The sequence below is a fragment of the Leptidea sinapis genome, chromosome 13, assembly GCF_905404315.1.
Source record: "Leptidea sinapis chromosome 13, ilLepSina1.1, whole genome shotgun sequence".
NCBI lineage: Eukaryota > Metazoa > Arthropoda > Insecta > Lepidoptera > Pieridae > Leptidea > Leptidea sinapis.
In genome coordinates this window covers 11,672,833-11,700,624 of record NC_066277.1, presented here as the reverse complement: position 1 = coordinate 11,700,624, position 27,792 = coordinate 11,672,833, and the positions used below count along the sequence as shown (strand labels likewise).

The 27,792-nt window shown below is 34.7% G+C and overlaps 1 protein-coding gene across 1 annotated transcript in view; it reads right to left on the bottom strand.

The window, feature by feature from the left end:
* Positions 1 to 18,094, bottom strand: part of LOC126967413 (E3 ubiquitin-protein ligase MYLIP) — a 41,111-nt gene extending 23,017 nt beyond the window's left edge. The window contains exon 1 of the mRNA XM_050811866.1: positions 17,775 to 18,094. Coding sequence (XP_050667823.1) covers positions 17,775 to 17,867 — 93 coding nt within the window. The 5' untranslated portion in view covers positions 17,868 to 18,094. The remainder of the gene's footprint in view (positions 1 to 17,774) is intronic.
* Between the last annotated feature and the right edge of the window lie 9,698 nt (positions 18,095 to 27,792).

Below are 27,792 nucleotides of genomic sequence, written 5' to 3'. Positions count from 1 at the left end.
ATTACAATTCTTGATGGTTTGAAATATTATTGGCAAATTCCTATTAAACAGGATTTTTTTATTATCTACAGAACAACGTCTGTCGGGGCAGCTAGTATTACATAAATTTCAATACACTTGCTCGTAAAGTGACCTCTAATACATCGTACTTAAGGCCATATACACTATAACGCACATGTGTTTTATAATATTACACACCAGTGCATAATAGAATTATTCCTACAAAGTTAAGTTAATACCTAATTGCAAATTATATCTATACTAATATTATAAAGCTGCAGTGTTTGCTTGTTTGTTTGAACGCGCTAATCTCTGGTACTACTGGTCCGATTTGAATGATTCTTACAGTGTTGGGTAGTCCATTTATGGAGGAAGGCTATAGGCTATGTTTTTTTTTCAAAATTAGGGATCCGTAATAAAATTGCTATTTTGTAACAAAAGGTGTAAAATCGAAAACCTATTTTTGCGTGCGCTGCAAAAACTATTGACAATAGAACAAAATGATGTACAGGCTATAATATAGGCAATATTTTATTACTTATAAAACTATCGCGTGAATTAAACTTTATATGGCAAAACAACGTTTGCCGGGTCAGGTAGTGAGAGTATATAGAGCATTTCCAATTTAACCGGGTAATACAGTTTTTTGTAACAGCAAAGAGGATTTATGCCGCTGAAAATCCATTAAAATTTTTGGGATAAATAAATGTGTCCCTAATAATAACGAAAAAATATTTAATTATCAAATTATTTATAATTCACAAAAATTTGTTGTAAAATATAAGCATTTTATTACTAAAATTATAATTTTTAATAGGCTCTATGTAATCAATCACGTTATATTTGGCGCGTGAAAAAAAAGCGCCATATTCCATAAATAAACGATTAATACAATAAATGTTTGGTTTTTCCTAGCAAGTGTGTTGAAAAAGTGTTTATAAAACTCGTGAACATCTAGCTCACTAGGCACTCGGCTAATTTACGCCCTCGACTACGGTTCGGGCTGCAAAATGCAGCCTCATGTATAGTAAGCAACTTAGCTCATTTGTATATAATATACTATGGTTTATTCGACGTCTTTTCGTTCTCGTGCCCACTAACGGCCGTTTTCAATAACGTATCTCTAGTAACGGATACATTGCTATCACCGTTTAGTCACAAGATCTTATCTATCCATAGTTATAGTCCAATGCTTTATGTCGATATGTTATTGAAATACAAGTAAACGTAAAAGGATAGATTTATCTACCTCTAGTAAGTTAAACTATTGATAGACAGGTTATTGAAAACGGCCGTAAATGACGTTGCAGTAACTCAACTGTTAAAGCACTACAATTTCCGCGCAATGTTTAAACGGACAGAAAATAGGCTTCTTTAAAACGTTCTCGGGTATACCTAAATATACCTATTATAAAATGAACTAATAATATACACAATACCGGAGGCACCAAAACAGTCACAATTTATTATAATATTAATTTTGTATTTGTAATGATGTCTGAACCAAAGTCCAAAGATATGTTGAAACCAGTTTGACGAACAGTAGATAGACAGGTACTTCTTTTTATAGTCTCATAGTGATTGAATGTTTAAATATATTATTCATTACTTAAAATAATTCTGTAAAGTGTGAGCCACCATTTAAATATTGGACATTGACACTTAGCTCTCTGGATGACTTCCAAATTTGTTTTTATTTCCAAACAGAATACGTTGTGCGTCTACGTATTTTGTTACGAAATAAATTGGCTCTTTACCTTATACGCTTAAAACTACAGGATATTTCTGTGTTCAGTATACCTATACAATTTGTTATTTTTTAATGTGATAACCCTCACTTCTGGGATTAATTACTCAAAATTAAATTTATAAACGATGCGGTAGGTACTATACACAACCTGAGAGTTGAACAGGACATATAAAAGTTGGCTCAGTAGATAAACACTCGCACGGAACGCGAGTCGCGGGTTGAGTTTAGTATACCTCTTAGCAAAGGCTTCCTTGAACACTTTCCATGGCAACTCGTCCCCAATTTAGACCTACTGATTGAGCTTGAGCTCGTCATCCCACTGTCTATCTGTGAACGTGTTTAGGATACCATTCTGTCACCAATTTACTCAAGTTGTCAGGTGTACTGGGTGCTTCGCATCGTAACTATAAACAAACTTCAATGAGCTATCCTTTCATCATCCGTGTCGGTACCGACTGGTTTCGGTACTTCATCAGGGTGAGTGAAGTGAGTTTGCGCTAACGTCCCGATAAATCGAGAGTAAAGCCGTTTCTTATAAATAAAGCTATTAATGTCGCACGAAAGTTTCAATATTTTAAATACTTGCTCCACTATCAATAAATTTAAAACCGACTGCATTCAAATATTAAGATCTTAGCTATGTAAGTTAAATTATAGAAGTTTATAATAGAAATGTATTTAAATCATTTTTGTTTAACTCTTCATTTCTTTAATTTTATTATGTTTAATAATTCAACATTGTTATTATTTTCGCACTATTGTAAATGTTGTTTACACCTGTAAAGGCATGTCGTATTGTACTATCCATTGTGTACTTGCTAAAATTTTAATTGTTTAATGATGTGTTGTTGGTGTAACTATCTATCTATCTATCTAAGCTAAAAGTTTAGTTAGATTTATAAAAGGGGGCGCTGGAATCTTCCGTTCCAGTTGCACGTAGCGAACTGAGCTAGGGAGGGGATCGACTATCGAGCTACGTGACCGCCGCAACGTACACCGCACGCCGCACGAGAACGCGCCCGCGGTCGAGGACGCTCCCCAAGGTAGCGCTGCAGGTTGTAACATCACTCCTGTTATATGCATTCTGAACGATCACAACGACATGCATTACTAGTACGAATATGTCATTAATTCATTTATAGATTGAGGTTCACATACAATTAGAAACCAACGTGGGTCTAACTTAATTGTTTTAGGTATAATTAATGCAACGTCACAGTGTGAACTCATCTTAATATACATAAATCCAGTGTCCTGATGTTGGTTTCCAATGAACTCCTAAACTAATGAACGGATTTTAATGGGGATTACTTCAAGGAGTGCGGTATAGTTCAACTTGAGAGATAGCACAGTTTTAATTTCAATTTGGGGCATATTTTCTATGAGAGAATTTATTGACACACGGTTTGACAGTACTGCTGTGCAGAGAAAACCGTGATTGTTTGTATGTATTAATAATATCAAATTAGTTTATAAATGTACACACAAGTGGATAAGGACGTGAGCAAGATGGCGACTGACGAACTAACTGTAGTCGCCATGTGCGGTGATCTGATTGGACAGGCACCTGGTTCCCGCATCATAACGGAATAGGGCACTGCATGCGATGTACTTAGACACTTTGGTCGGGTGACTACTTCACTACATTAAATTTTAAATAATCTGTTTTTCTTTAATCGTTAAGAGACGCCCCAAAGACGTCACATTGGACCACATGGTCCAGCCAGTTTTCGTTGTCAAAGGTTTTTGAGCTGCCTGAATAGAAGTTTTAGTCGGTATATATCTTTCCAACGTACCGCATTCTAACATCATGAACATTAACTGTGTAACGAATAAAAATAACACAGCATTTTTCACAATTATTTCCACTTCAACCTAATTACACGTATTTATTAATTATAACATATTGTATGATAACATAATATTAACTATTAAGTTTGAGCTTTATGCAAAACTAATCACGACAGTTGATGTTAACAATAGGTCTTTCAATTTAAGCGCTCGATTCTCTAAAATCTCCCCCCTAAGGCCTAGGCAGATGTCACAAACACGTTGGGGATATTATGCTGAATAGAGGTCAACAGTAGTAAGAATGTGTTCAGTTGCATGAGAGGATTTTAAATACGAATTGAAATAGACATTGAAGTATATAAGGGACCGCGAGTGAACAAAGACAAGATATGATATTTACCAGTGGGAGGCTCCGTTGCACAGGATGCCGGCTAGATTATGGGTACCACAACGGCTCTTTTTTCTGCCGTGAAGTAGTTATGTGTAAACATTACTGTGTTTCGGTCTGAAGAGCGCCGTAGCTAGTGAAATTACTGGGCAAATAAGACTTAACATCTTATCTCTCAATGTGACGAGCGCAATTGTAGTGCCGCTCAGAAATTTTGGGTTTTTCGAGAATCCTGAGCGGCACTGCATTGTAATAGGCAGGGCGTATCAATTACCATCAGCTGAACGTCCTGCTCGTCTCGTCCCTTATTATCATAAAAAGAAAAATATAAGAGACACGCTCTAAATCCCCCCGCGACGCAGGAAATCATTAAGCAATTGCATGCATTACGGATTCAAAGTTCATTTGGATCCGGGTGGAGACGTGATGCCTGATAAGATTACATGTCTATATCAGTTAATACACTTGGAAATATGACTTCGTTTCTAAGATTAAGAATTATGATTGATAACACGTCATTGTGTTCTAAAATCAATTGTTGCTATTTGTTATATTGGATTGTAGGAATAAATAATTTAAGTTTAATGGATAACAAAAACAAAACAATATACGCAAATGGTAAATGCGCCAGAAATGTGGGATATGCTTTAAGATTTTAAAGGCGTCTCCGCTGTATGGCGTGCAGTTTAGTCCAACTTGAAAGATACGATAATTTTTATGGCGATTTCAGACCCATAATTATTGTTATTTCCAATATTTATTTTGAACATATTTTCAATGAGAGAATTAATTGACGCACCTTATGAAATATTATTGAGAAATTCATAAAAGAAAACAGTATTTTATGTATTAAGTACAGAACAACATCAACGTCAGGTCAGGTAATATGTATAGTAATAGTAAGAAAATAATATTCCAAAGAGTAAAAGAACACGGCGAAGTCTGAATGTGGTCACTAGTGATGTAATGTCGACAGGAAAGCATCAACGAAGTGATAATAATGAACTGACAGTAATTACATCGGACGTTCACAATACGATAACACCGATGACCGCAGTGCCCTTTTATTAGCACGAGTCCTTATCGGTTACTATGTGCCCGAATGCCGAGGACGTGTTACATTGGATAACGAAACTGATTTAATGAAAATAATATATAATACAGAGAAAGTAAGCTAGTTTATTGTAAATGTTAATGGAATTGTTTAAAAAGGCGAACATTTCACGATGGTAGCACGAAAAGCAATGATACTCAAAGTCACGACTGTCTCGTGCCAGATTTTGGCGAGACAACACGTCCTGAGGATACCTCGTATAGAGGCGAAACACGTGTCGAATTGTTTAAAGACAAATATTGGCGGAATTAACACTAAAGAAAACTCAAATAATTTGTATAATTATGAATTTCCGCAAAGTAACGCCTATTTCAATAAATGTACTAAAAGCAGTCGCGTAATGAAGAGAAAAGAAAAATAAGAGAGATAGTGTGAAATGTTGATGCGGGTGGGAAAAGTTGTGGCAGAAGTCGTGAAGACCAGAGCGATCTGACATACGTAATAGCTGCTACCCTTGAGGGAAACAAGCAAGATTGTATGACATATAAGCTAAATTACATATATTAAATATAAACAAAGCTAAATTATAATTATATATATTATAAGCGAAACGAAAATTGGAGAAATAGTGGTTACAAAGTTCCCCAAGTTGTTGCTATGAAGTCAAAAACACTTCTTGAACGTATCGCAAAATTTCAATGAAATTTATCTTTATACTTTACTAGTTGACCCGACAGACGTTGTTCTGTATATAATAAATAAAATAATGTTTTATATGAATTTGTCAATAATATATCATAACATCAAAAATTACTTCGTAAAATATGCACCCTGCTGTCGTAATGAAATTGTTTCACAGCAGAACTGTCAAACCGTGCTTCAATAAATTCTCTTATAGAAATTATATATGGACACATCGAAGGAAAAAAAAATGTTGTTTTTATTTAATTTTGCAGCATTTTCCTATTTATTCACCTTTTAAACCTTCTCTGGACTTCCACAAATAATTCAAGACTAAAATTAGCCAAATCGGTCCAGCCGTTCTCGAGTTTTAGCGAGACTAACGAACAGCAATTCATTTTTATATATATAGATTCTTTATAGAACTGGAACTAGCTGTACGTTAAATATACTGAACCTATTAAGGCATACCTCTGGTGCCATAAGTTATGCAGCATCCTGACCAAGACTTAATGCAAGAACTACACAATAAATACACTTTTGGAAATTTATGTTACCAAAATGTCTTACGAATCTTCTTCTTAGTGAATACCGAACGAAGCTTTGACATCGTCTTAATGTTATATTCTAGAGTAGAGAATTGCACCGTAAAGAAATTATGAGGGATCTTAATATTTTGTTTATATTTTGATAATTTAAATGTTCGAATGGTCACTTAGTTGACGTATCGTGAGTAGTCCCCGCGAGCCGCAACATGGAGTTATCTGAGTTCATGCGCAACTCGTGAACTCTCAATGTTATTAACAAATGAATTCGTGTTATCGAGTACATCGTACGATATTTCCTTTGACCACACGCATTCATGTAAATGTATTTTTAGGCTTATCAATTAAGAATTGTCATTTTCTTGCTTTCCTACATGACATGACCTGGGATGGGAATTTGATGTTTGTCCGATAGTCTGACTCTCGCATCGAAGTTTCCGTGAAATACCAAACATAAACCATATCTTTAAAAAAACAACAGTTAAAAAAACCGACTTCAAAAACTGAAAAGTATTAAATAAAATTTAATTTAATACCCCTCTTATGCAAACCTTTACCTTTAATATTAAAAAATACTATTATTTGTATATACTACCTATTGATAGGTTTTAAGTCGGTGCCAAGCCCTAAACAAAACAAACCTTAATATTATAACCAGCTTATTTACTGTAATTATTATAGTTGTCTGGCCACGCGTGTCTGTTGGGTTGGGTTGTTTTATTCTAGAGTCTAGAACAAAACAAAAGCGGGATAGCTTCGTCTAGAACCTGTTGTTTTGTTCTAGACGCAGCTATCCCGCTCAAAGTCACGCGTGGCGAGTGTAGGTACCTACTATTACATTTGGCTTGGCACCGACTTCAAAGCTATCAATATGTAGCATATACTATTGAGAACCCCCCTCCCCCCTTTTTTTTGAAGTCGGTTAATAAAAACGATACACCAGAAAATGTTATAATTTTGGATTTTGGATTTCTCCAAAAACAATTGTTTCTCGTTATATTATTAAATCCACGATGTGTGAGTTTCATAACTTTTTTTCATAAATTTATACTAATATAATATAATATATATAATAAGTTTTTATTCAATATAAAAATTTTAAATTTCACAAATATCGTACTATAAAGCGTCGCTGTTAAGATTAACAAAAATCAAATACTTAATGAAAATTTGTTTAATTTTATTTTATCTTTTGGGTAATGTACCACACCCCCATAAAACAAGACAAAATAGCTCTGTCCAGTTAGAAAGCTAGGTGAATATATTATCATGACAATATAGACGCGAGATCCTCGGCGCGACCGCGGTGCGGTTATTGTTGGCGGTGGACTTTGTACCGTGACGTCACCAGTGTGACTGTACAAAGGTTTCACCAGGTTTCGACACTTCATTAAACGCTCTATACAATTCATCTTTACTCTGTTCAACTTATACAAATGATTTAAGTTTTCTTTACTGTAAATTCCGCCAATATTTGTTTTTAAAACAATTCGACACGTGTTTCGCCTCTACACGAGGCATCCTCAGGACGTGTTGTCTCGCCAAAATCTGGCACGAGACTCGTGTAGAGGTGAAACACGTGTCGAATTGTTTTAAAAACAAGTATTGGCAGAATTAACACAAAAGAAAACTTAAATCGTTTGTATAATTATGGATTTCCGCAAAGTAACGCCTAATTCAATAAATTTTCTGTTCAATTTATCTGAGCAATACTGATTTGCATTAAAGTATATTATTACGTACTGTACAGGTAATATCGGTTCATTGATGTGCTAACGGGATCGAGTCATAGATAACGGGCAGGGAAGGCACAGATAAATTCCTGTTACTAATTATCTGTTAACATTATTATGAGAGGCAGCGCTACGGCGACGATAATGAATGTTGGCGGGTAATAGAGTAGGACCTAGTCCTTACTAATATTATAAATGCGAATGTAACTTTGTTTGTTACGCTTTCGCGCCTAAACCACTGAAAAGATTTTGATGAAATTGAGTACAGAGAAAGACTAGAACTTGGAAAAGGACATAGGCTACCTTTTATCGCGAATAAGAGGTTTGGAAGGGTTGAAATAGGGGATGGAAGTTTGTCATTATCAAAGGTGACACTATGAAACTTTGTATTTAGGTAATTGATAGGAAATAAATAAATATATGTTCTAGCGTTTTTGAAATTTCGACCTATGTAGGGTTGCAATAGGGGATAGTTAGGAATTCCATTTTGAATATATTAATTGATATAGTTATCAGACATTGCGCAGCCGATCTTGTTTTTCTTTCATACTTATAATTTTCTCTGTAATCTGTTCTCGATCGTGATCAACATATAAAACAGTAAGTACACTAACCTTAAGTTACAACGATGAATAGTTATTCCACTTGTACATTTGGTTAGAAAGTGTTGTGGAACTAAACAATGTGTGTGTTGTCATGAGTGACGGGCTTGGGTACAAAGTCCACGCCGGTTATTGAAATCATTTCTGAGATCTTACGCCTTGATATCTACCGGAACTCTCATGGGGATGAATAAAAATAGCTATGATTATAATATTACATAATATATAATATGTTATCAATTATAATTATAAAAATCATAAATAATATTACGACTTAGAATCTTATGATTGTATTTTTTTAAATCCAAATTTGGAATACGGTTTTTACGTTAGAAGCTTCGAACATTTCCCGCCATTTCACATATTTTTCGAGGTTAATATTTAGGAATGGGATGTTAAAGAAAACAGAATTGCAGTGATTGTATAAGACGTATGTATGGACACGTCGGTCATTTTCGAGAATCTTCAAAAGCGCAGTAGGCCTATCAATCGAATACTCGTACAATATATAGATAATATACCACCAGATTCTCTGTCGAAGTCCATAAAAGACCAGGACGGACGCGTGCTGTTAAAACTAACAAGGTTGTTAATGCTGTTAAGAAAATCCCTAGAGTAGATTGTTTTAGTCAAAATGCTTGCTGTTCCGATATGCGGGTGAAAGGGGCAAATCCATTCTTGTCACTGATGAAAAAAATTTGCAATTGAAAAGTACCCTAATACAACAATCAAAATGACAAAAGGTACGCTCATAGCTCCAAGACGCTTAGATCATCCCGTGTCAGTCATGGTTTGATGTGGGGCGTTACAAAGCTTCATTTTTGTAAAATCAGTGGAGAATTATAATATCATATAAATGATTGCACCTACCGGATTTGAACCCGGGACCTCTAGCTTAGCAGTCAGGGTCACTAACTATTCGGCTATATGGGTCGTCAAATTACTGCATAAGATCGTAAAACATCTTAGCCACCTGCATTTAAATATTATGTACCTCGGTCTTGCCAGCACGAGCTATACTAGTACAAATATATATGCTATGGCCCGATCGTTGTATTAAGTTTATATAATATCGGGGATTGCCGACGGGGAAATTGTTTACGTTATTAATTACATTACTGAAGGCGTGTCATCATAATAACTTGAAGGCTTCACATAAGCCGATTAGGCAGGTTTAAATAGCGTTCATTACGCCACAGTTCAACATGAGCTACGGCACGTAACAATTAGATTACCAGAGGGGAATGGAAACGTTTGTAATTTATAAAGTGATGTAACGTAACAGTATGTATCCCTACTAATATTATAAATGTAAGTTTGTTTGTTACGCTTTCACACCTAAACCATTAAACCGACTTTGATGAAATTTAGTACAGAGATAGTCTAGAGCTTGGAAAAAGACATAGGCTACTTTTTATTGCGAAAAAATAAATTGAGGGGTTGAGATACGGGATGGAAGTTTGTATGAAAGTTCGTCATTATCGAAGCTGACACCATGAAACTTTGTATTTAGGCAATTGATAAGAAGTAATTAATAAGTATTTGTTCGAGCATTTTCTAAACATTGCCTACATGGGGATAAAATAGGAGATTGGCAGGGAAATACTTTTAAGAGACTGTCCACATTGACAGGCTATATCCGCTGTATCGTAGAAGACCACCGCCAGCAGCGGAAGAGCAATTGTATAGTGTATTATTTGCAAAGCATCCCAAAAAATTTAAAAATTGTGCCCAAAGTAACTTTTTCACGCGGACAAAGGCGCGTCGTAGACTAATTTTGTTGAAATTTTCAGTCAATCTTTCAGATCAGCCAGAAGAGTGCGTCTGTGAAGTTTGGTATCGGTCGGATCAACGTATTTCTGTTATTCTTGGCAGGGTCGCTATATTTTATATTGATAAGCGGAGCGAAATGAGGTCGAGTCGCCTTGTATCGTACATAGTTCCACTGAGGACGAGTATGAAGTACGCGCAGTCAGTAGATGACATTATCCTGTTACCTCGAACACACCCAGATTATATCAGACGAGGGTAAAGCATCCCACAACTTAGGACGGCAACATACAACGATAGACGGTGAAAGAAATGCATGTGTGCTGCATTATTTTACCAGTGGAAGGTACCTTTGCACAGGATGCCGGCTAGATTATGGGTACCGGCGCCTATTTCCGAATCCTGAGCGGCACTGCATTTTAATGGGCAGGACGTATAATATCCATCAGCTGAACGTCCTGCTCGTCTCGTCCCTTTTTGCTATTAATTAAATTCGTTTCAATTGACTAAATCCAGCCAAAGAGAACAGATTTCTTTCAAAAGTTGTATCTACGTAAATCTACTGTGATCTAATAATCTCCAATTCAAATATACAAAAAAGAATACTACCTACTTGGAAATTACAGTACTTGCTCGATACTGCTAGAACCATTATATCTACAGAAAATATCAACCTTCGAGGTTGTTTGTGGCGCTTCTGACCATGAAGCCTGTAAAAGTACGCATGCGAAAATACCAGGATACATAAATAATATGAATTCCACATTAAAAGTTATAAAAAATCCACAAATACACGCGATTTAATCTTTTTTGAATGTATTTCATTGAACTCAACATATTCTCAAATATTATGTAACGCTTGCATTCGTCGAGTACCAGGCTTCCATAATATCATAGAAGATATTTTGTCGAAGTAGCAATTCCACAGTTGATAATTATTGACCTAAAATCTAGTCTTGTCAGTATTCGTTAGGTGGATGTATTTTGTAATTGGGTGTAGCTGTTACAATCGTTTAACGTTGTCCAATTGTAATGGACTTTGTACCCGCGCATTATTATATGAAAAACAAAGTCTGTTTAGTCACCCGTGTCCTATTAGCAGTAGCATTCTGTATAAACAAACACCCATAATCTAGCCGGCATCCTGTGCAAAGGTGCCTCCCACTGGTAAATGAAAAGGTAAATTTATGAATCAAATAAAATATAAGTGTATTCTAAACTGGAATTGTCACTTTAAGTGTTTGACATTAGAGTGACCCTTCGATATTTAAATAACAGAAATGCTGTCCGACATCCGCACAGGGCCTTGGCCACTGCAAGTTACTCTAGACAATAATATTATGTTTGCAATTATACAGTGCTGTTCGTTTCAAAGTTCAATCGTCAAGAATATTTCCGTTTCCTTGACAGCATTGCGAGTAGTTTCAGGACCTTCTCCATATTTTTAACGTGTTTTAAATTTATTCTATTTTTAAATTCTGTCTTTTATTCTATTCGTAGAAAAACGCACACGCTCACGTCAAAGACGCTATTCTCCAATTAATAGATTGATGTTGAGTTATAATGCTATATATAAATTATCGCATAAGAAATGTATTGTGTCATAACAACTACTGTTAATAAAGAAAAGGATAAAGAAAAAGATAAAAAAGTTGATATTGATATATTTTCAGACAATATATCGTCATTTAAACGGAATTTATTTCATTTATATTCATATTTTTTTTTTTGTGATTTATAGGTAAAAAGTATATTTTATTCAAATAATTAATAAATACTGATAAGTTTAAGTCTGTTTTATATAATTGTGAAATGATGCATGTTTTAATTATTATATAATATTATTGATCTCTTATTCATTTACGTTTAATTCAATTTGTAAATATTCCGATAATGTTTGCATTCATTTTAATTAAATATGTTTGTGTCTATGTTTTTGAAATGTGTGTAACACCTATAATTAAGTCAACACTTAGAATTTATTATTTATTGTAATAATGTTATTATACTTTTGTTAGTGTTTGTCTTGTTGGTGTTAAATAAATAAAATAAAATAAATTTGAAAGAGAAACTAAATAGAAATATAACCACACTAATATTATAAATGTGATAGAAACCGCGATGTTTGTTAGCCTTTAACGGATAAATTATCACACCGATTTTGGTGAATTTTAGTATGAACATAGTCTGGGGTATAAATAGTTTCAAGATAGGGTAATATATCAAATTTGATAAAAACTTAGGAAGTGCAATACGCGCACGAGAGCGGACAAGATTCGTCAATAATTGTATTATGATAGCCGAACCCAGCAGATGCTATAGTGCCAGCTGCTATGAAAACAGAAATACAGTTTCTTTGTGCAAATATAGCAGGATATTGATATAGATAGATTCATAGGATTTTTTTATCACGGAAGTTCAACACCTTCAGCTGGTGGGAGCTGCACTGCAGCAAGTAAAGTGATCGGTTAAACAGTGTTTATATACCTACATACGAAATATTAAAAATCGTATCTGAACTACTGTTACCGTTACTGTTAGAAAAAAAAGCAGCCAAGTGCGAGTCAAGTAACATAATATAAAAGTTATATAGAAAGGAAAATGATATTAAATTTTTATCACACACTAGTTGACCCGACAGACGTTGTTCTCTATATAATAAATAAAATAATGTTTTTATATGAATTTGTCAATAATATATCATAACACCAAAAATTACTTCGTAAAATATGCATCCTGCTGTCGTAATGAAATTGTTTCACAGCAGAACTGTCAAACCGTGCGTCAATAAATTCTCTCATAGAAATTATGTATGGACACATCAAAGGAACAAATTTGTTGTTTTTATTTAATTTAGCAACATTTTCCTATTTATTCACCTTTTAAACCTTCCCTGGACAAATAATTCAAGACCTAAATTGGCCAAATCGGTCCAGCCGTTCTCGAGTTTTAGCGAGACTAACAAACAGCAATTCATTTATATATATATATATATATTATACCAGTTTGGAAGTGTCTCTCGCGGAACCATTTATTTAAGAAAAAAATTATATTAAAAGCCTCAATATCACGCACACAGCAGTTTTTTTTTTATAAAAATGTAAGTTCTTAGGAAAAGTATAAAGTTTTGTAATTTACAAACTCTACTTATCTCATCATCTCAGGCCGGTGACTGATGAAGCGTCGTCGAACAAAATTCATATCATACAGATCTCCCTTGTTATTATTTCTTAGACGAAACAAATTGGTTAGTTTTTCTGTAGAAATATTTTACATAGTTAAAATGTCTAAGAAACTCACTTAAGCTTGTCTGTGAAACCAATTAATTATCGGTTTTATATAATCACAACTTCCTATTCCTAGATACTCTATTAAATTTAATTATCAACTCTATTTAGTAATGAATATATTATTTAATTACTCATTGTGAGTGAACTCGAAAACGAATCTAAGAACAAAAAAGTAATAATTGGCACATTTATAATAATTGGTGAAATTAATTACGCATAGCGCGGTGCTATGTCTTTTCTGTAGTCCTATACGGCGTAGAAGCTTGGACGCTGACAGAAGCTATGACAAAAAAACTGGAAGCGTTCGAGATGTGGGTGTACAGACGTATGCTGAGAATTTCTTGGACAGAGCGCGTACGGAATAGCATCGTGTTACAGAGAATGGGAAAGGCTACAGAGATTCTTACGTCTATTAAGGAACGAAAGTTAGAATATTTTGGACATGTGATGCGTAATGCCAAGAAATATGAACTCCTACAACTAATCATGCAAGGGAAAGTGGCAGGCAGGAGGAGGCCTGGCCGCAGAAGGATATCGTGGCTTAAAAACTTGCGCCAATGGTTTGGGAAGAGCACAAGATCTTTATTTAGAGCAGCTGTGTCGAAAGTTGAAATTGTCCTAATGATTGCCAACCTTTGCAAGGAGACGGCACGTTAAGAAGAAGAAGGTGAAATAAACTGTTCACACAAATGAGATCCAAGCTCATTTGTTTCTTTTCGGAGCCATATTTTACGATTCACTGTAAAAATGTCCGGTTTACACGAGATTTTTTTAAAAATAATATCAGAATCAAAAGATCTTTTTTTAGTGATTTAAATTATTATAAAACAAGAAACAAGGGATTGCTTGTAACTAATTCTAGTTGGCTTCATAAGATACATAATAGCTTTAAGCTTTTTTATAAGAAAGTCCCAGCCACTGTTCAGGCATTATCTATAGATAAATTTAAATGTTTTATTAAAAAATGGCTCTATCGTAAATCCTATCTGTGATCCGATAGCCTGGAACTAGATTATGATTATTTTAAATAGCAAAAGCAATATTGTATATTTCATATAAAAAAAAACGCAAAGAAAAGAGTGCTGGGAGAGTTTCTTGCGCCGCTTCTACTCTCTTAGAGCGCCATTGGCTTCCGAAGCGGTATTATTAGAAATTACATCAAAATGAATTCTAAAGGAATCAATTAGGAGAAATGCCTTTTATATATTTTTTTTATGACGACCCATATAGCTGAATGGTTAGTGACCCTGACTACTAAGCTAGAGGTCCCGGGTTCGAATCCCGGTAGGTGCAATCATTTATATGATGAATAAGGATGTTTGTTTCCGAGTCATGGATGTTTATATATATTTATGTATGTTTAAGTAAGTATATTGTATTAAATATATCGTCTTGTGCCCATAGTACAGGCTATGGCCTAGTTTAGGGCAAGATAATTTGTGTAAAAGTTGTCAATATTATATTATTATATTTATTATATGAAGCAGTAATGATGCTAAATCACGACGAGATCTGAGAACGGACGGCTTTCTGTGTCATCCGCGTTACTGGCAGCTAGAAACCTAGCCGTAGTCTCCCTAAGTGATGCGGAACGGTTGCGCGCTCAGCGCTGTCGTCGCGGTCCGTACTCGGTATAGAATCGAGCGCACCGCACCGGTGGGCACGGACTGGGTACAAAGTCCAAGTAACAGCTGAAAAACTCTCGCCATGCCCCGACCACGTGCTCGCTGCGTGATCGCTCGTACTCGACATCGCTTGTAGATGCGTTTCTCTTATTTCGAGAGGTCACACCCGATTTCTCTATATTCCCAGGTAAAAATCCATTAAATAAAAATATACATACCTACCAATTCCTATAAAATTGCATGGTCTTTTTCAACTGAATAGATAAAGGAAGTACCTCAATATAATTATTGTGTACAAGTTTGTATGTTACCCGCTTTATTGGCCAATTATGACCCGATTATATCGATTTTTCTTTTAAGTCAGTAGAGATGCGTATTTAGGTACCCCCCGTTATCCCCATCTTATGTTACTTATACTATTATATTATACCTACCTAGGTATTATATCCCTCAATCGTTACGGTTATGTAATGAATGAAATGAGTTTCAAGTTGTATTTTATAAGTTCTTATGTGGTAAGTGATGATAGACATACTAGATACCTAGTTGATGGTTATTCATTAGAAAATTATGAAGAACTAGCTGACCCAGCAAAAGTTGTATTACCGTCATAGTCAACAACTGAAGTTAATCTACCAACTATAGGTAACTAAAATTAAGTTTGTTTTTTACCTCCTGAGAAATTTAGACGGAAAGATTCTAATTAGTTATTCATTTTAAACTATTCTTTCAATTTGATTTCTGAACGACGGGGGACACATCAAAGGAAAAACAAATTTGTTGTTTTTATTTAATTCCGGGCATTTTGCTATTTATTTACCTTTTGAACCTTCCCTGTACTTCCACAAATAATTCAAGACCGAAATTAGCCAAATCGGTCAAGCCGTTCTCGAGTTTTAGCGAGACAAACGAACAGCAATTCATTTTTATATATATAGATTATCTGTTGGTTGCTATCTAAAGCTATAAACACATGCTAGGATTTTGTCCGGCCGAACCGTCAGACGCGGTCCGGTAGAGCACCATATTCGATGGTATGTCGTATTGTCTATCGCACAAAATTATAATCCTTACTAGATTTTGTGCGACAAACTACTATCGAATACGGTGGTTCGGTCGGATCAAATTCGACCATGTGTTTATAGCCTTAGTCCTACTACTTCTACTTATATTATATTTAGTACAACTTAAAATAGGTACGACGGTAAATGTTATCGTGGATTGGTCGGTGCCTGTTTAGTAGACAGGGCTAAAAATAACTCAGGCTGTAGCAATTTCTTTTATTGTAAAGAAAACCTTGCAAATGGTTCACGTTTAAACAAAGAACGGCTGAGACGACCTGCCCAGCCCCAAGCCAAACAATAATTATTAAATTTATATATTAGGTAGGTACTAGATACGTAATCAAATCAATAGCACTTTATTCATTTAGATCAATAAATAATACATTTTACCATTTAGGTATTACCAATCCGGACAAGATTGAGCTTTAATAAGAAACGGAAGAAACTCATTGTTTTACAGATTATTTTCTATGTAAAGCGATGCAACAAAAAAAAACTCAAACGTCATTCATGGCTTACACGAGTAAGTTAAAAAATTAATAAAAGAAAACCAAGAGCTATTGAGTACAGTAGATGCATCATACGAAATTATCATCAGAATATATTTTCGGCACAGAAAATAGTACCTCTATTTAAAATTAATCTAAATAACATAAAAAAAATTAGATTTCGGGGCTACCGGCAAGTAATGTACCTATAATCTGAATGTAACCTATAATCTGAGCAAATACCCACTTGAAAATGCAAGTTGCAATAAAATTTCAAATATTTAGTCCTACTTTGGATTAAGATTCATTTTATACAACTGATATTGGCGCGACGCCAGATTTCGCATAACCCCTAGCTCGATACGAAGGCAGACCTACATAATAAGTAAAAATTACCGAATTCACAGACTAACAAAAGAGTTATTTCCAATGATATGATTATTCTTATATTTTCCAATGGACGAGGTACCTACTTTGTCTTTCATAATAAGATCGTAGTATGTTTTAGTGTAAAGTTACAAGAATATTATTATAGTAGGAATGTCATCACTTCATTGCGATTCTAAAGTAGTTTTCAATTAAGTACTATAACTGAAAACGTCATTTTAGATACAAATATTGAATTTGATTGCGTGTTCTATAATAGTTATTACCTACTTACTAGGTACCTAGTGAAGGTAAAGTATGAGCTATGCTGTCGGCTACGGCCTAACAATGCCGGGTCCAAAGTCCACAAGGTAAACAGCGTTTACAATCACTAGGTGCTTGCGTGAACTGCGGCATCGGTTTATTATCTAAATTCTAAACCTTTATATTTGCTTCATACAGTTGGGATCTAATAAATTCTTATCATAAACCTCCAAGTCAATTTCAAAATTCAAACAAGATACAAAATAAATGTATATTTACATTCTAATATTATCAGCTGTGATATATTTTTATGTTAAATATTATGATGTTAAATGTATAAAAATAGGTACACTTGTTACTCACCCTTTCTAATAATTGTTGTCCAATTGCATTATTTTCCACCTTGACTTCCAAAATCACAGAATTTGGCTGGCTAACTAACCACATTGTTTTCATTTTGCAGGAAATTAAAAACGTAATTTAGGTCGTAACTCAAACGATGTTCTGTGTTGTATACACGTTAATATTGTTTATCTCACTCGCGTAAAAAATTTATTCAAAAAAGTCTTTCTTAATTCGCTCTGAGATATGTTTATCGCGTATTCTTTGTGGAAGTAAAACTGTGAATACTTCCAAACGACGGCCATGCTACGTCAAGTTTGCCACCGAAATGATAAAGGAACGGTGACGTGACGCGCTGCGTATTCTTTAACGCATGCCCGTTTGCAATCATTTGTAGTTAACTTTGTTTAACGTACAATACTGCTATACAGAAACACATTAAATTATCATTACCCAACGAAGAAGCAATGAAAGCTGTACAAACTTAATATAACTTCAACATTTATACCAACCGTTGATATATTGTGTCACCTCTTTCATCTATTTTGTATGAATGAAGTGAGATAGAAAAATAATGACGCTCCTCTCTTCATAACGTCACTATAAATACGTTTACAATATACATATTTATTACAATATGTTACCGGCAACCTGTATAATTCAGGTATTCTATACAATACCTAGGTAAATTATAACCGGGGTGTCCATGCAATTTATAGTAATTTTGTAAAAAAGTTATATCATAAGTTAAATGATTAATAATATTAATAAATTTATTTATCCATGAAAAATCTTATTCTAATGTTCTCTAATACTGTGTTATTACGAAAAGTGCCTTGTCTTATAGAGTCAAATATTATATTTGTTACATTAGTGCTAATATGTACGTTAATGATCACTAAACTACAAGTAGTCTTAAACAACAAATTATCTAATAAGAGATTAAATTATCAAATTGAAATCTACAAAATATATTTTATAAGCAACTAATTGAATACTAACTTTTACATATAGATTATATTCTTATTTATTCTATTAAGAAGTCAACTTCTAATATTTTTTTGTCTCTTCGTATGGTTTTCCGTGCAACCAGTTTTTACTGTGTGTTCACGATCGAAGTTATTCATAGCAAACGTATATTTACAAAAAAATTTTAAGAAGAAATGTCCCTAGAAAGCAAAAGAATCTTTGTCAGTGTACTGTATGTAAGTGATTTATTATACAATCAATTTCTGCATGTCGCTTACTGGTAAAGATGGTGGAACATACTAGAACTTGGAAGTGCAGATTGAGTATTGTTTGTAAAACAAAAAACTGCCCAACTGATAGCACATCACTTTTAGTTAGTACTAATTGTGTTGTGGAGTATTGAAAGGGACGGAAGTAGCTAACCTCTACTACGGCTCTCTGTGCTCTTTCTTACTCTATGAATGTTGTCTTCTGGATGCCGCGCCATGTGGTGATGCAGTAGAGGTATAATTATTCACACATATAATATAATAATCATTTATTTCAGGCATAACCCAAAGAAAATACAAATTAAAATCAAAATTACAATTAAATTACAACTAAATCGAATTAACTAACCATGCAAAAAAATTAAATTAAATAAATTACAAATTACTTACTTATATTAAATATCTTATTTTCTATTTTTATTAAGATGGATGTCCATCCATCTTTTGAAAATATCGTTATTATATACATTGTTAGAGACAGTCATCAGAATTCCGTTGGTGGAGCGTCTCATTCGATCCCAAAAAGAAGCAATTCTTGTGCGAATTATTGCGAAGAAGTCGGGCACTCTCGCTCTCGCAAACATACTTGCAGCACTGCAATACCTTGGAAGTTTCATAAGAGCTCGATAGGAATCATTATATTGCACTCTTAGTGAACTTAAGGTCTTGTTTGAATAATTACACCACAGTTGGCAGGTGTACATACACAGGCAATAAGTTTTAAATAGTGTTGTTTTCACCTCATTGCTGCACTTTGCAAACCTTCGAGCTATCATGTTGCTACGTACCGAGAGCGCCCTTCGCTCCCTCTCAATATCGCAGTCGTCTAGTCTCACACCGCAATCTAGTCTGTAGCCACTAGATAGGGTGTCACCCCATTTAACGCAGTTTATTTGGTTTCCGTACCAAAATTTTAATAAATTTATGATCTCAGTAGGAGCTTTCGTAGCAGAAAGCTTTTTCCAAAGAATGTCATAATTGACCAGGTCAAAGGCTTTACTTAGGTCAAGAAAGCATGCATATACCGAGGTTCTACGTTCTGTATAATAGCTCACACAACTCTTTAGTGTAACGATAGCTGAATCCGTTGACAAACCTGGTCGGAAACCAAATTGTGCGTCATCAATATTGATAAATCTTTGCAATACCGGGTGAATTAGACGCTCCAGAACTTTACTAATAATTGTGCCAAGCGAGATGGGCCTGTAATTTGCAGAATCATTTAAATTGCCTGTTTTATTTTTAACGATAGGAACTACTAATGTTTTTGTTAAAGAAACCGGTAAAAAATCATATTTTATGCATAGATTAAAAAATGTACATAAATGATGGTACACTTTATCTGTACCCCACACTATGTGTTCGACACTAAGACCATCATGCCCAGGTGACTTACCGCGTTTAATAGATTTAACTGTTTTTCTAATATCTTCAGGCGTAAACTGTATAAAACAACCGGAAGAATCTAACTCTGACCTTGGTACTTTTTTAGTGTCGACCACACAATTTGTGGTCAGGGGTTTGGCTCTAAATTTAGTTTTAAATATGTTGGCAATATGTGAAATTTCTTTAGGCCCATCTATGGATACCGGCCTACATTCCTTACCCTGTAGTCTTTTGGTTGCATTCCAAAATTTTATAAAATTGTTTTCTTTCTGATGTGTTGCTAAAATATTCATTTTAATGGATTCTTCGATTTGTTGGCTCCATTTCAGTTTATTTTTGAATTCCCTTCTACTTATTTTCATTTTCTCGTAAAGCTCCCCATTACTAGGTTTTCCCGCACTAACCCAGGTTTTAAAATATAATCTTGCTAACTGATGACTGTCTCTGACATAGTAATTCCACCCCGTCACATGTTTTTTTTTAGTATGAAGGTGCGTCGGACGCGAACTTATTAATGCTGCCTTCTGCAATACATCAACGATAAAATTGTAGTACAGTTCTATACTCGAGAAGTATTCTTTATAATGCGAACAAGTTTTATGACTATTACAATTACAGTGAAATACACCTGGGAAATTGTCGAAGTGTTCATAGCAATACTTTTGATATTTATTTATTTGCTCATTACTACGTGACCCCCATTTTACCTTCACTAAACCATCATCACTGCCAGTTACCACCGCAGGTACAACATTTTCAGGGATGCAACATGTAATACATATGTATCTTTACGTCGGTTACAGTTTGTGACGCTGCACAAGTAGTGAGACAGTGATCCAGCCAGCTCTGAGAGCCGCTGGACTCGCTCATAAATGTAAAATGATTTGACTCAAGCCCTAAATAATTAATATCAATGCATTCCAATTCCATATCTTTACAAAATTTTATCATTTCTCTACCGAAATTAGCCGAAGGGTGGGAATTAAAGTCTCCCAGCACATAAGCACACTCTACATTCGACTCTTCAATTATTGCACTAATCTCACCAAGACAATCTATGAACTCCGACATGTTGTCCGTGTGGTCGACGGGCATATAGACATTAATTACTAAAAATAATCTTGATCCCATATGTATTTTTACAGCCGCGATTCGATTACTACTACATTCAATCGGAGTTACTGCGTGGAATTTATTATTATTCCATAATATTGCAAGACCGCCGTAAGGCCGACCTTTTAACATTCCTACGGATGTATCAACTGACGATTTGGCAATACTACTAAATTTTTTACTTATCTCATTGACGAAATTAAGATCATGTGGAAGGAGCCATGTCTCTTGAAGAACTACAATATCAGCTCTAATAGTTAAGTTCTTAACACATTGAATCGATCTTTTGATCGATTTACAGTTATACGATATAATAGAAAATTGAGTTGACTTTTGGTCCATTATATTTCTTATTACTATTTAGTTTTTCTACCTTACCTTTCGGTATAAAGTCTCGATAAATTCTAAATTTGATCCCCTCTGGCCAAAAGTCCGGTTTCAGGAAGCGATCTAACTTGTTTTTACTTACAATAATTTTATAAGATGTGAATTGCGTTTCATTTTTTTGCGTTAATAATTCCACTTTCACACACTCCTCACCCATGTCTTTAATATACTCCCGGATGTCATCTGCCGAGGTCGATTTATTTACTCGAGAAACATACACTGCCGATGTTAAATCCGCCACTCTTAACTTGGTAGAAATCTGAGCTGTACCACTTGAGTTAACGAGCTTCTTTCTTTTTCTATGTTCCACTAGAACAAAGTTGTCATTTTCGGGCTTGGAAATATAACTTGGCTTTTTAAAATTCGTATTCACCGTTATATCTCTATACGATGGTGTATTAGTAGGGGTATCCAATGCCTTCATGGCGGTCACACTTGGATCGGAGTACGAATCCCTTAGAGTACTCTCAACACATATAGAGCCATTGGTTTTATTATCCGGCGCACATGGAGAAAACAAATGAACACTAGAAGCCTTAACAGATTTCTTAGAAACAGATTCTTGCGAGGTATTCTGTTGTTGTTTTTGATTTTTAGGGTCGCTATCATTGCGTTGAGATCGTTCACAGCTACTTTGTTCGGTTTGCAAGTTAAATTGCAACATACGTTTTACTTGTTCAATTTCTTGTTTCAAGTATTCAAAATCAGAATTCGATGTAAGCTTGTCACTATTCAAAGATGTCGCCTTAATATTGGCTACCTCACTCTTTAATATTGACATTTCTTTTAAAAATGTAGTCACTTATTAAGATTTTTTGCCACAAATGTAGGCAAGCAATCCGGATCGTATTCTTTTATTAGTTTTATTATATCCTGTAGGCCCTTTTGTTCCGAGCCATCTCTTCTCCGCATGAATTTTTTTGTCGGTGCTAATAATTTGTATGCTATCAATCGCGCAGACTCGATTTCATCGCAACTGTATGCACTTAAACATATTTGTATGATACCCGTTTCTGGTAAAGTATCTATTTTATTACTCACAAAAGCCAATAGTTCATTTACCACTAATTTGCATTCCTTACATTGCACAGTATCACAAACAACAGTGTTATCACTTCCGCGACTCGCGGTATTGCGGGTAGGTGAACGAAACATTGGTATCGCGTTCGCAAAACAACCGTGCGCTGCGGGCAGATGCAAGCGGGGTACTCTCTACATAGTGTGATATACTTATTTTAACAGAGTTCTGCTTGCGACATGACTTAAGTTTTTGAATGCGTATTAAGTTTTTGCACTGTTTTTGTTAGGGCTTCAATGTGGTATTTGAACTTAAGGTTTTCATCAATTATAATAACTAAGTATCTAATAGATTGCATTCTGCTAAGTATAGGACCGTTACAAATGGTACTTACTCTAGGGAGGTAGTGCTGTAAGGCAGTTGTGGACTTTTATAGAAAATGAGTTATGAGCAGGTAATATGAAAAAATAGTAGTAGAATGTGATGAATTTAGTTTCAGCCAAGTATTAATGTTGTCGAAGCCAGTTTGAGCCAGTGTAAAGGTGTCCGTCCAAGAGTTAGTGTTAAAAAGAAAAAAAACATTGTCATTGGCGTACGAGATGATTGTTGATTACGGGAGGGGGTTCATGTTAAGGTCGTATATATATAAATGAGAAATAAAATGAGACCTAGAATACTTCCTTGAGTGACACCATATTCAACATACAAGTCATCGCTAGATATTTTTTTTATTCTTTTGCCACGAACTTATTCTCAATTATTGAATATGAAGTTTTAGAATAAGATTTTTTCATAATAGTTAGTAGCAATGATTCATTTGTCCATTAATGTACTCTTTTTAAGTATTGTTTTTAACAAAAGTGTTGATTTTGCTAGTATGTCATCGATACAATTATGTTCTTGGGTCGGGAGATAGTATGTAGGTATAAAGCCATGATTTGCCATTTGTGTCAAATAGTTTATTAAATTTGGTCTGAAGCTCCAGGAGCTTTAATGTCAGTAATTAAGTCACCTAATATAAAAACGTTTTTAAAAGGCGATAGATTTGTTATTATTTCGTTAATTTTGGAGAAAAAATTTGTGAAAATTTTATATAAGTATACTTAAATAAAATCGATATATTTCTACAAAATAAATTTCTTTTGACTATATGAAAATAATTTTTAATTAATTATTATGATTCAAATGAATAAAAATATTATTGAATAATTATGATTTAATAACTCAGAAGTACTAACCCTGCCCGCTCTGCCGGGGTTCACACGCGAGTGAAAGTCGCTTGAAAACGTCCCCTATCCCCACCGCACCACCTCTTACCAATTGTGTCACCTACTTATCGCGAAGATGGAGATGATGAAGCGAATGTATATGTATGACACTTATACATTTTTAACTAACTTTGATCTAGGTATTATAATGAATGACGGATTTAACACATTGCCGGCAACATATATATGATTACGTATTCATAATATACAGAATCATGCCTTTATAACAAAGGCATAGGCAGATATTATGCATCTCCATTAGCATTAAGTCCTGACTGACTCCTTCCGATGACATCAATCCTTTCAAACGAGCTCTGTCGTACTAAATTTGAGCTGACCCCTTTTAAGTACACCATGATATTATAATAAAATGTATTGATACGCCGATTCAAACTTTAACAAGATTTTTTTCCATATTTGCCCATTATTATCATTATGGTTTTATGCAGTTTTAATAGATCACTAGCAGACCCTGACGGACTTTGTTCTGTCCAAATAAAATAACGGTGTTTGATTGAGGTCAAATGACAAAAGTGAAAACTGTAAAGGACGAGCAAACTAAGTATTTTTGTTGTTTCATAGAGTAAGTAGAAACATTCACAATATACATATTAACAATTTGTTATGTTTTAAAGTGATAACCCTCACTTCTGGTATTAATTACACAAATAAAATTTATGAACGATGCGGGACTCGAATACCACGACCTCTCGCGTTCCGTGCGAGCGCTCATACCAAATGAGCCAACCGTTCGAGTGACGTATGGTTGATAAAATATTGTATGCTTTGTTCAACTCTCAGGTTGTGGCTTCATCCCCAATTAGGAAACTGACTTGAGGTGTCGCTCTTGCAAATATAAACAATTTGTTATGTATACATATATACATATTATATTAATTGTATATAAGTATTGCTTTAACTGACTGCCTCCTTATTAGACTCGAGCAGATTTTACCCGAATGAGTGCTACATAGCCGAACAGTGACAGCACAGTCAGTTTTAAATAAGACAATTAATGGCAATTAAAGAAGGTAACTACCGCCACGCGGGCAAAGCCGCCTGCAACAGCTAGCAGTACAATAGATCGTATAAGATATTATAACCTAACTTTGGTATATTGCTATGGAGCAATGCTGCTATAAATACCTACTTTGTGCTGCAGAAGAGGGCTATTCGCGCTGTTTATAGCCTAGGAAATTAAAAGAAATTTCACAATAAACTCTAAATATATTCTTGATAATTATAACATTATTTCTTCCACGTACTAAGCTGTGATCACCTCCGCACCAAACTTGGATGTCATTCCCAATATCTGGTTTTCAAATAACTTGAGCTTCCTTGTGCGGTGTTTTCGGGACGATACCTACGTCATGGTTTCTTTTTTATGTCAGTAAGGGACGACACGAGCAGGACGTTCAGCTGATGGTAATTGATACGCCCTGCCTATTACAATGCAGTGCCCCTCAGGATTCTTGAAAAACCCAAAACCGCGGCACTACAATTGCGCTGGTCATGTTGAGACTTAGGATGTTAAGTCTCATTTTCCCAGTAATTTCACTAGCTACGGCGCCCTTCAGACCGAAACACAGTAATGCTTACACATTACTTCTTCACAGCAGAAATGTGGTACTTACCCATAATCTAGCCGGCATCTTATGCAATGGAGCCTCCCACTGGTAAAAACCTAGTACCTTCAAAATAAGCGCGTACACCTTTCCTTAAGGGCCGGCAACGCTCCTGTAATTCCTCTAGTATTGCAAGAGAATGTGAGCGGTGGTGATACTACTTGTACGCTCGTTTGTCTTCCAAAAAAAATATATATAAGCAACAGGAAAAACATAAACTTATTATGCCTACTACTCGGTTAAATCGAGTTAGTTGGTAAGTCTTTCTTTGGGTAATGAATATGCTTTTACAACATGATGTTACATTCAATATTACATTGTATTCATATTTTTATTTTTATTAAAAAAAAGCCTCCTGAGTTTCTTGCGCCCGTTCTTCTCAGATCTGAGGCAGTCTATTTTGAATGGGTGGTAGTTTTTGGGTTTCGTTAACGTTCAATACCTAAGTGATATTGAATCCTATTTTGAATAAAAATATTTGAATTTGATACCAAAAAATGTTCAAAGCAATTGTGTTACGAAGTTCAAAAAAAATGTTAAAAGACGTTTTTATGGTAAAGGTTACTGTTAAATACATTTTAAATACAGTTGTTAACTAGGTACTTTCAGATGCTTTAATAATTATTATGATTCGAAAATTAAATCTTATGCATAGGCACGGACGAGAAAAAAAATAAGGACTCCGTGTCACCTTACTTAAGGACGCGTTCTCAAAACAGAGAGGTATCGAATCGCACCACTACACTGACACCGCTTAAACACGTATGTGTTAGTACGTGTATACGTACTTAAAGTTAATTGCGGGAATGAAATGAATTTGATACTTTAGCAAGTTTGAATTTTTTTTTAATACCTATGTATTTTTGATAATTGTTTGATGTACTTATTCGTTGTACTTATTCGTTTATTAGAACTTTAGATGGCAATTCTGTCGCATAACGTCGTGTGTAGTAAACTCAGTTTTTTTAAATCCAAGATGGCCGCCGCACAAAATTATGATTTCAACAATATGGGTATCGTATCCGAGGTGCTCGAGGGTGCAGAGAACGATTTTGGGATCATTTTTGAAATCCAAGATGGCCGCCGCGCAAAATTATGATTTCCACAATATGGGTATCGTATCCGAGGTTCTCGAGGGTGCAGAGAACGATTTTGGGATCATTTTTGACATACAAGATAAAAATAGATAAATATAAAAATATAAAAATAGATAAAAAAATAAATAAATGACACCCATGAAGAAAATTTTGTAGATTTCATAGGCGCCATCTTGGATATCGATTTTGACCCGATATTCGTTATTGTTGACCCCGAAAACCATGAAAATGACACCCATGAAGAGAAGTTGGTAAAATTCATAGGCGCCATCTTGGATTTCGATTTTGACCCGATATTCGTTATTGTTGACCCCGCAAACCATGAAAATGACACCCATGAAGAGAAGTTGGTATTTATTAAGGAAACAAACAGATACATCACTATAGTACAAATAAAGTTAAATAAATATACAAATTACAATATTAGATATATCCTAGAACAGTTTCACTGAGAACACAAAAGAATACAATTTTACATACATGACAACAGAACGATAGGATAAGTAAACAATAGAATATTTAGGCGAATACACAGTATTATATAAATAAAGACACAGACAGGGATATAATAATGAATAAAGATACAAGGTTTAAGATAAGGACAGTAATTGTTGTTTTAACTTAGTCTTAAATGAAGCAGTAGAGGAGTGCGAAAACAGGTCGACATTAATGTGAGAATCCAATGATGAACACATTCTGTGAAGAGGCGTGCGAAACCCAATATTGGTTCTAGGAGTCGGTAGGTTGAAAGTTCTGTGCGTGCGTAAAGACCTGGCAGGAACATTGAATGGCAAAAGCTCGAGAAGTTCAGGACAAGCTAGTTCATTCACACATATTTTTCTTAAGGTGACACAGTCTATTAAGTGACGTCTTTGGCTAAGTGAAAGTAAATTGTATGTTTTTAAAA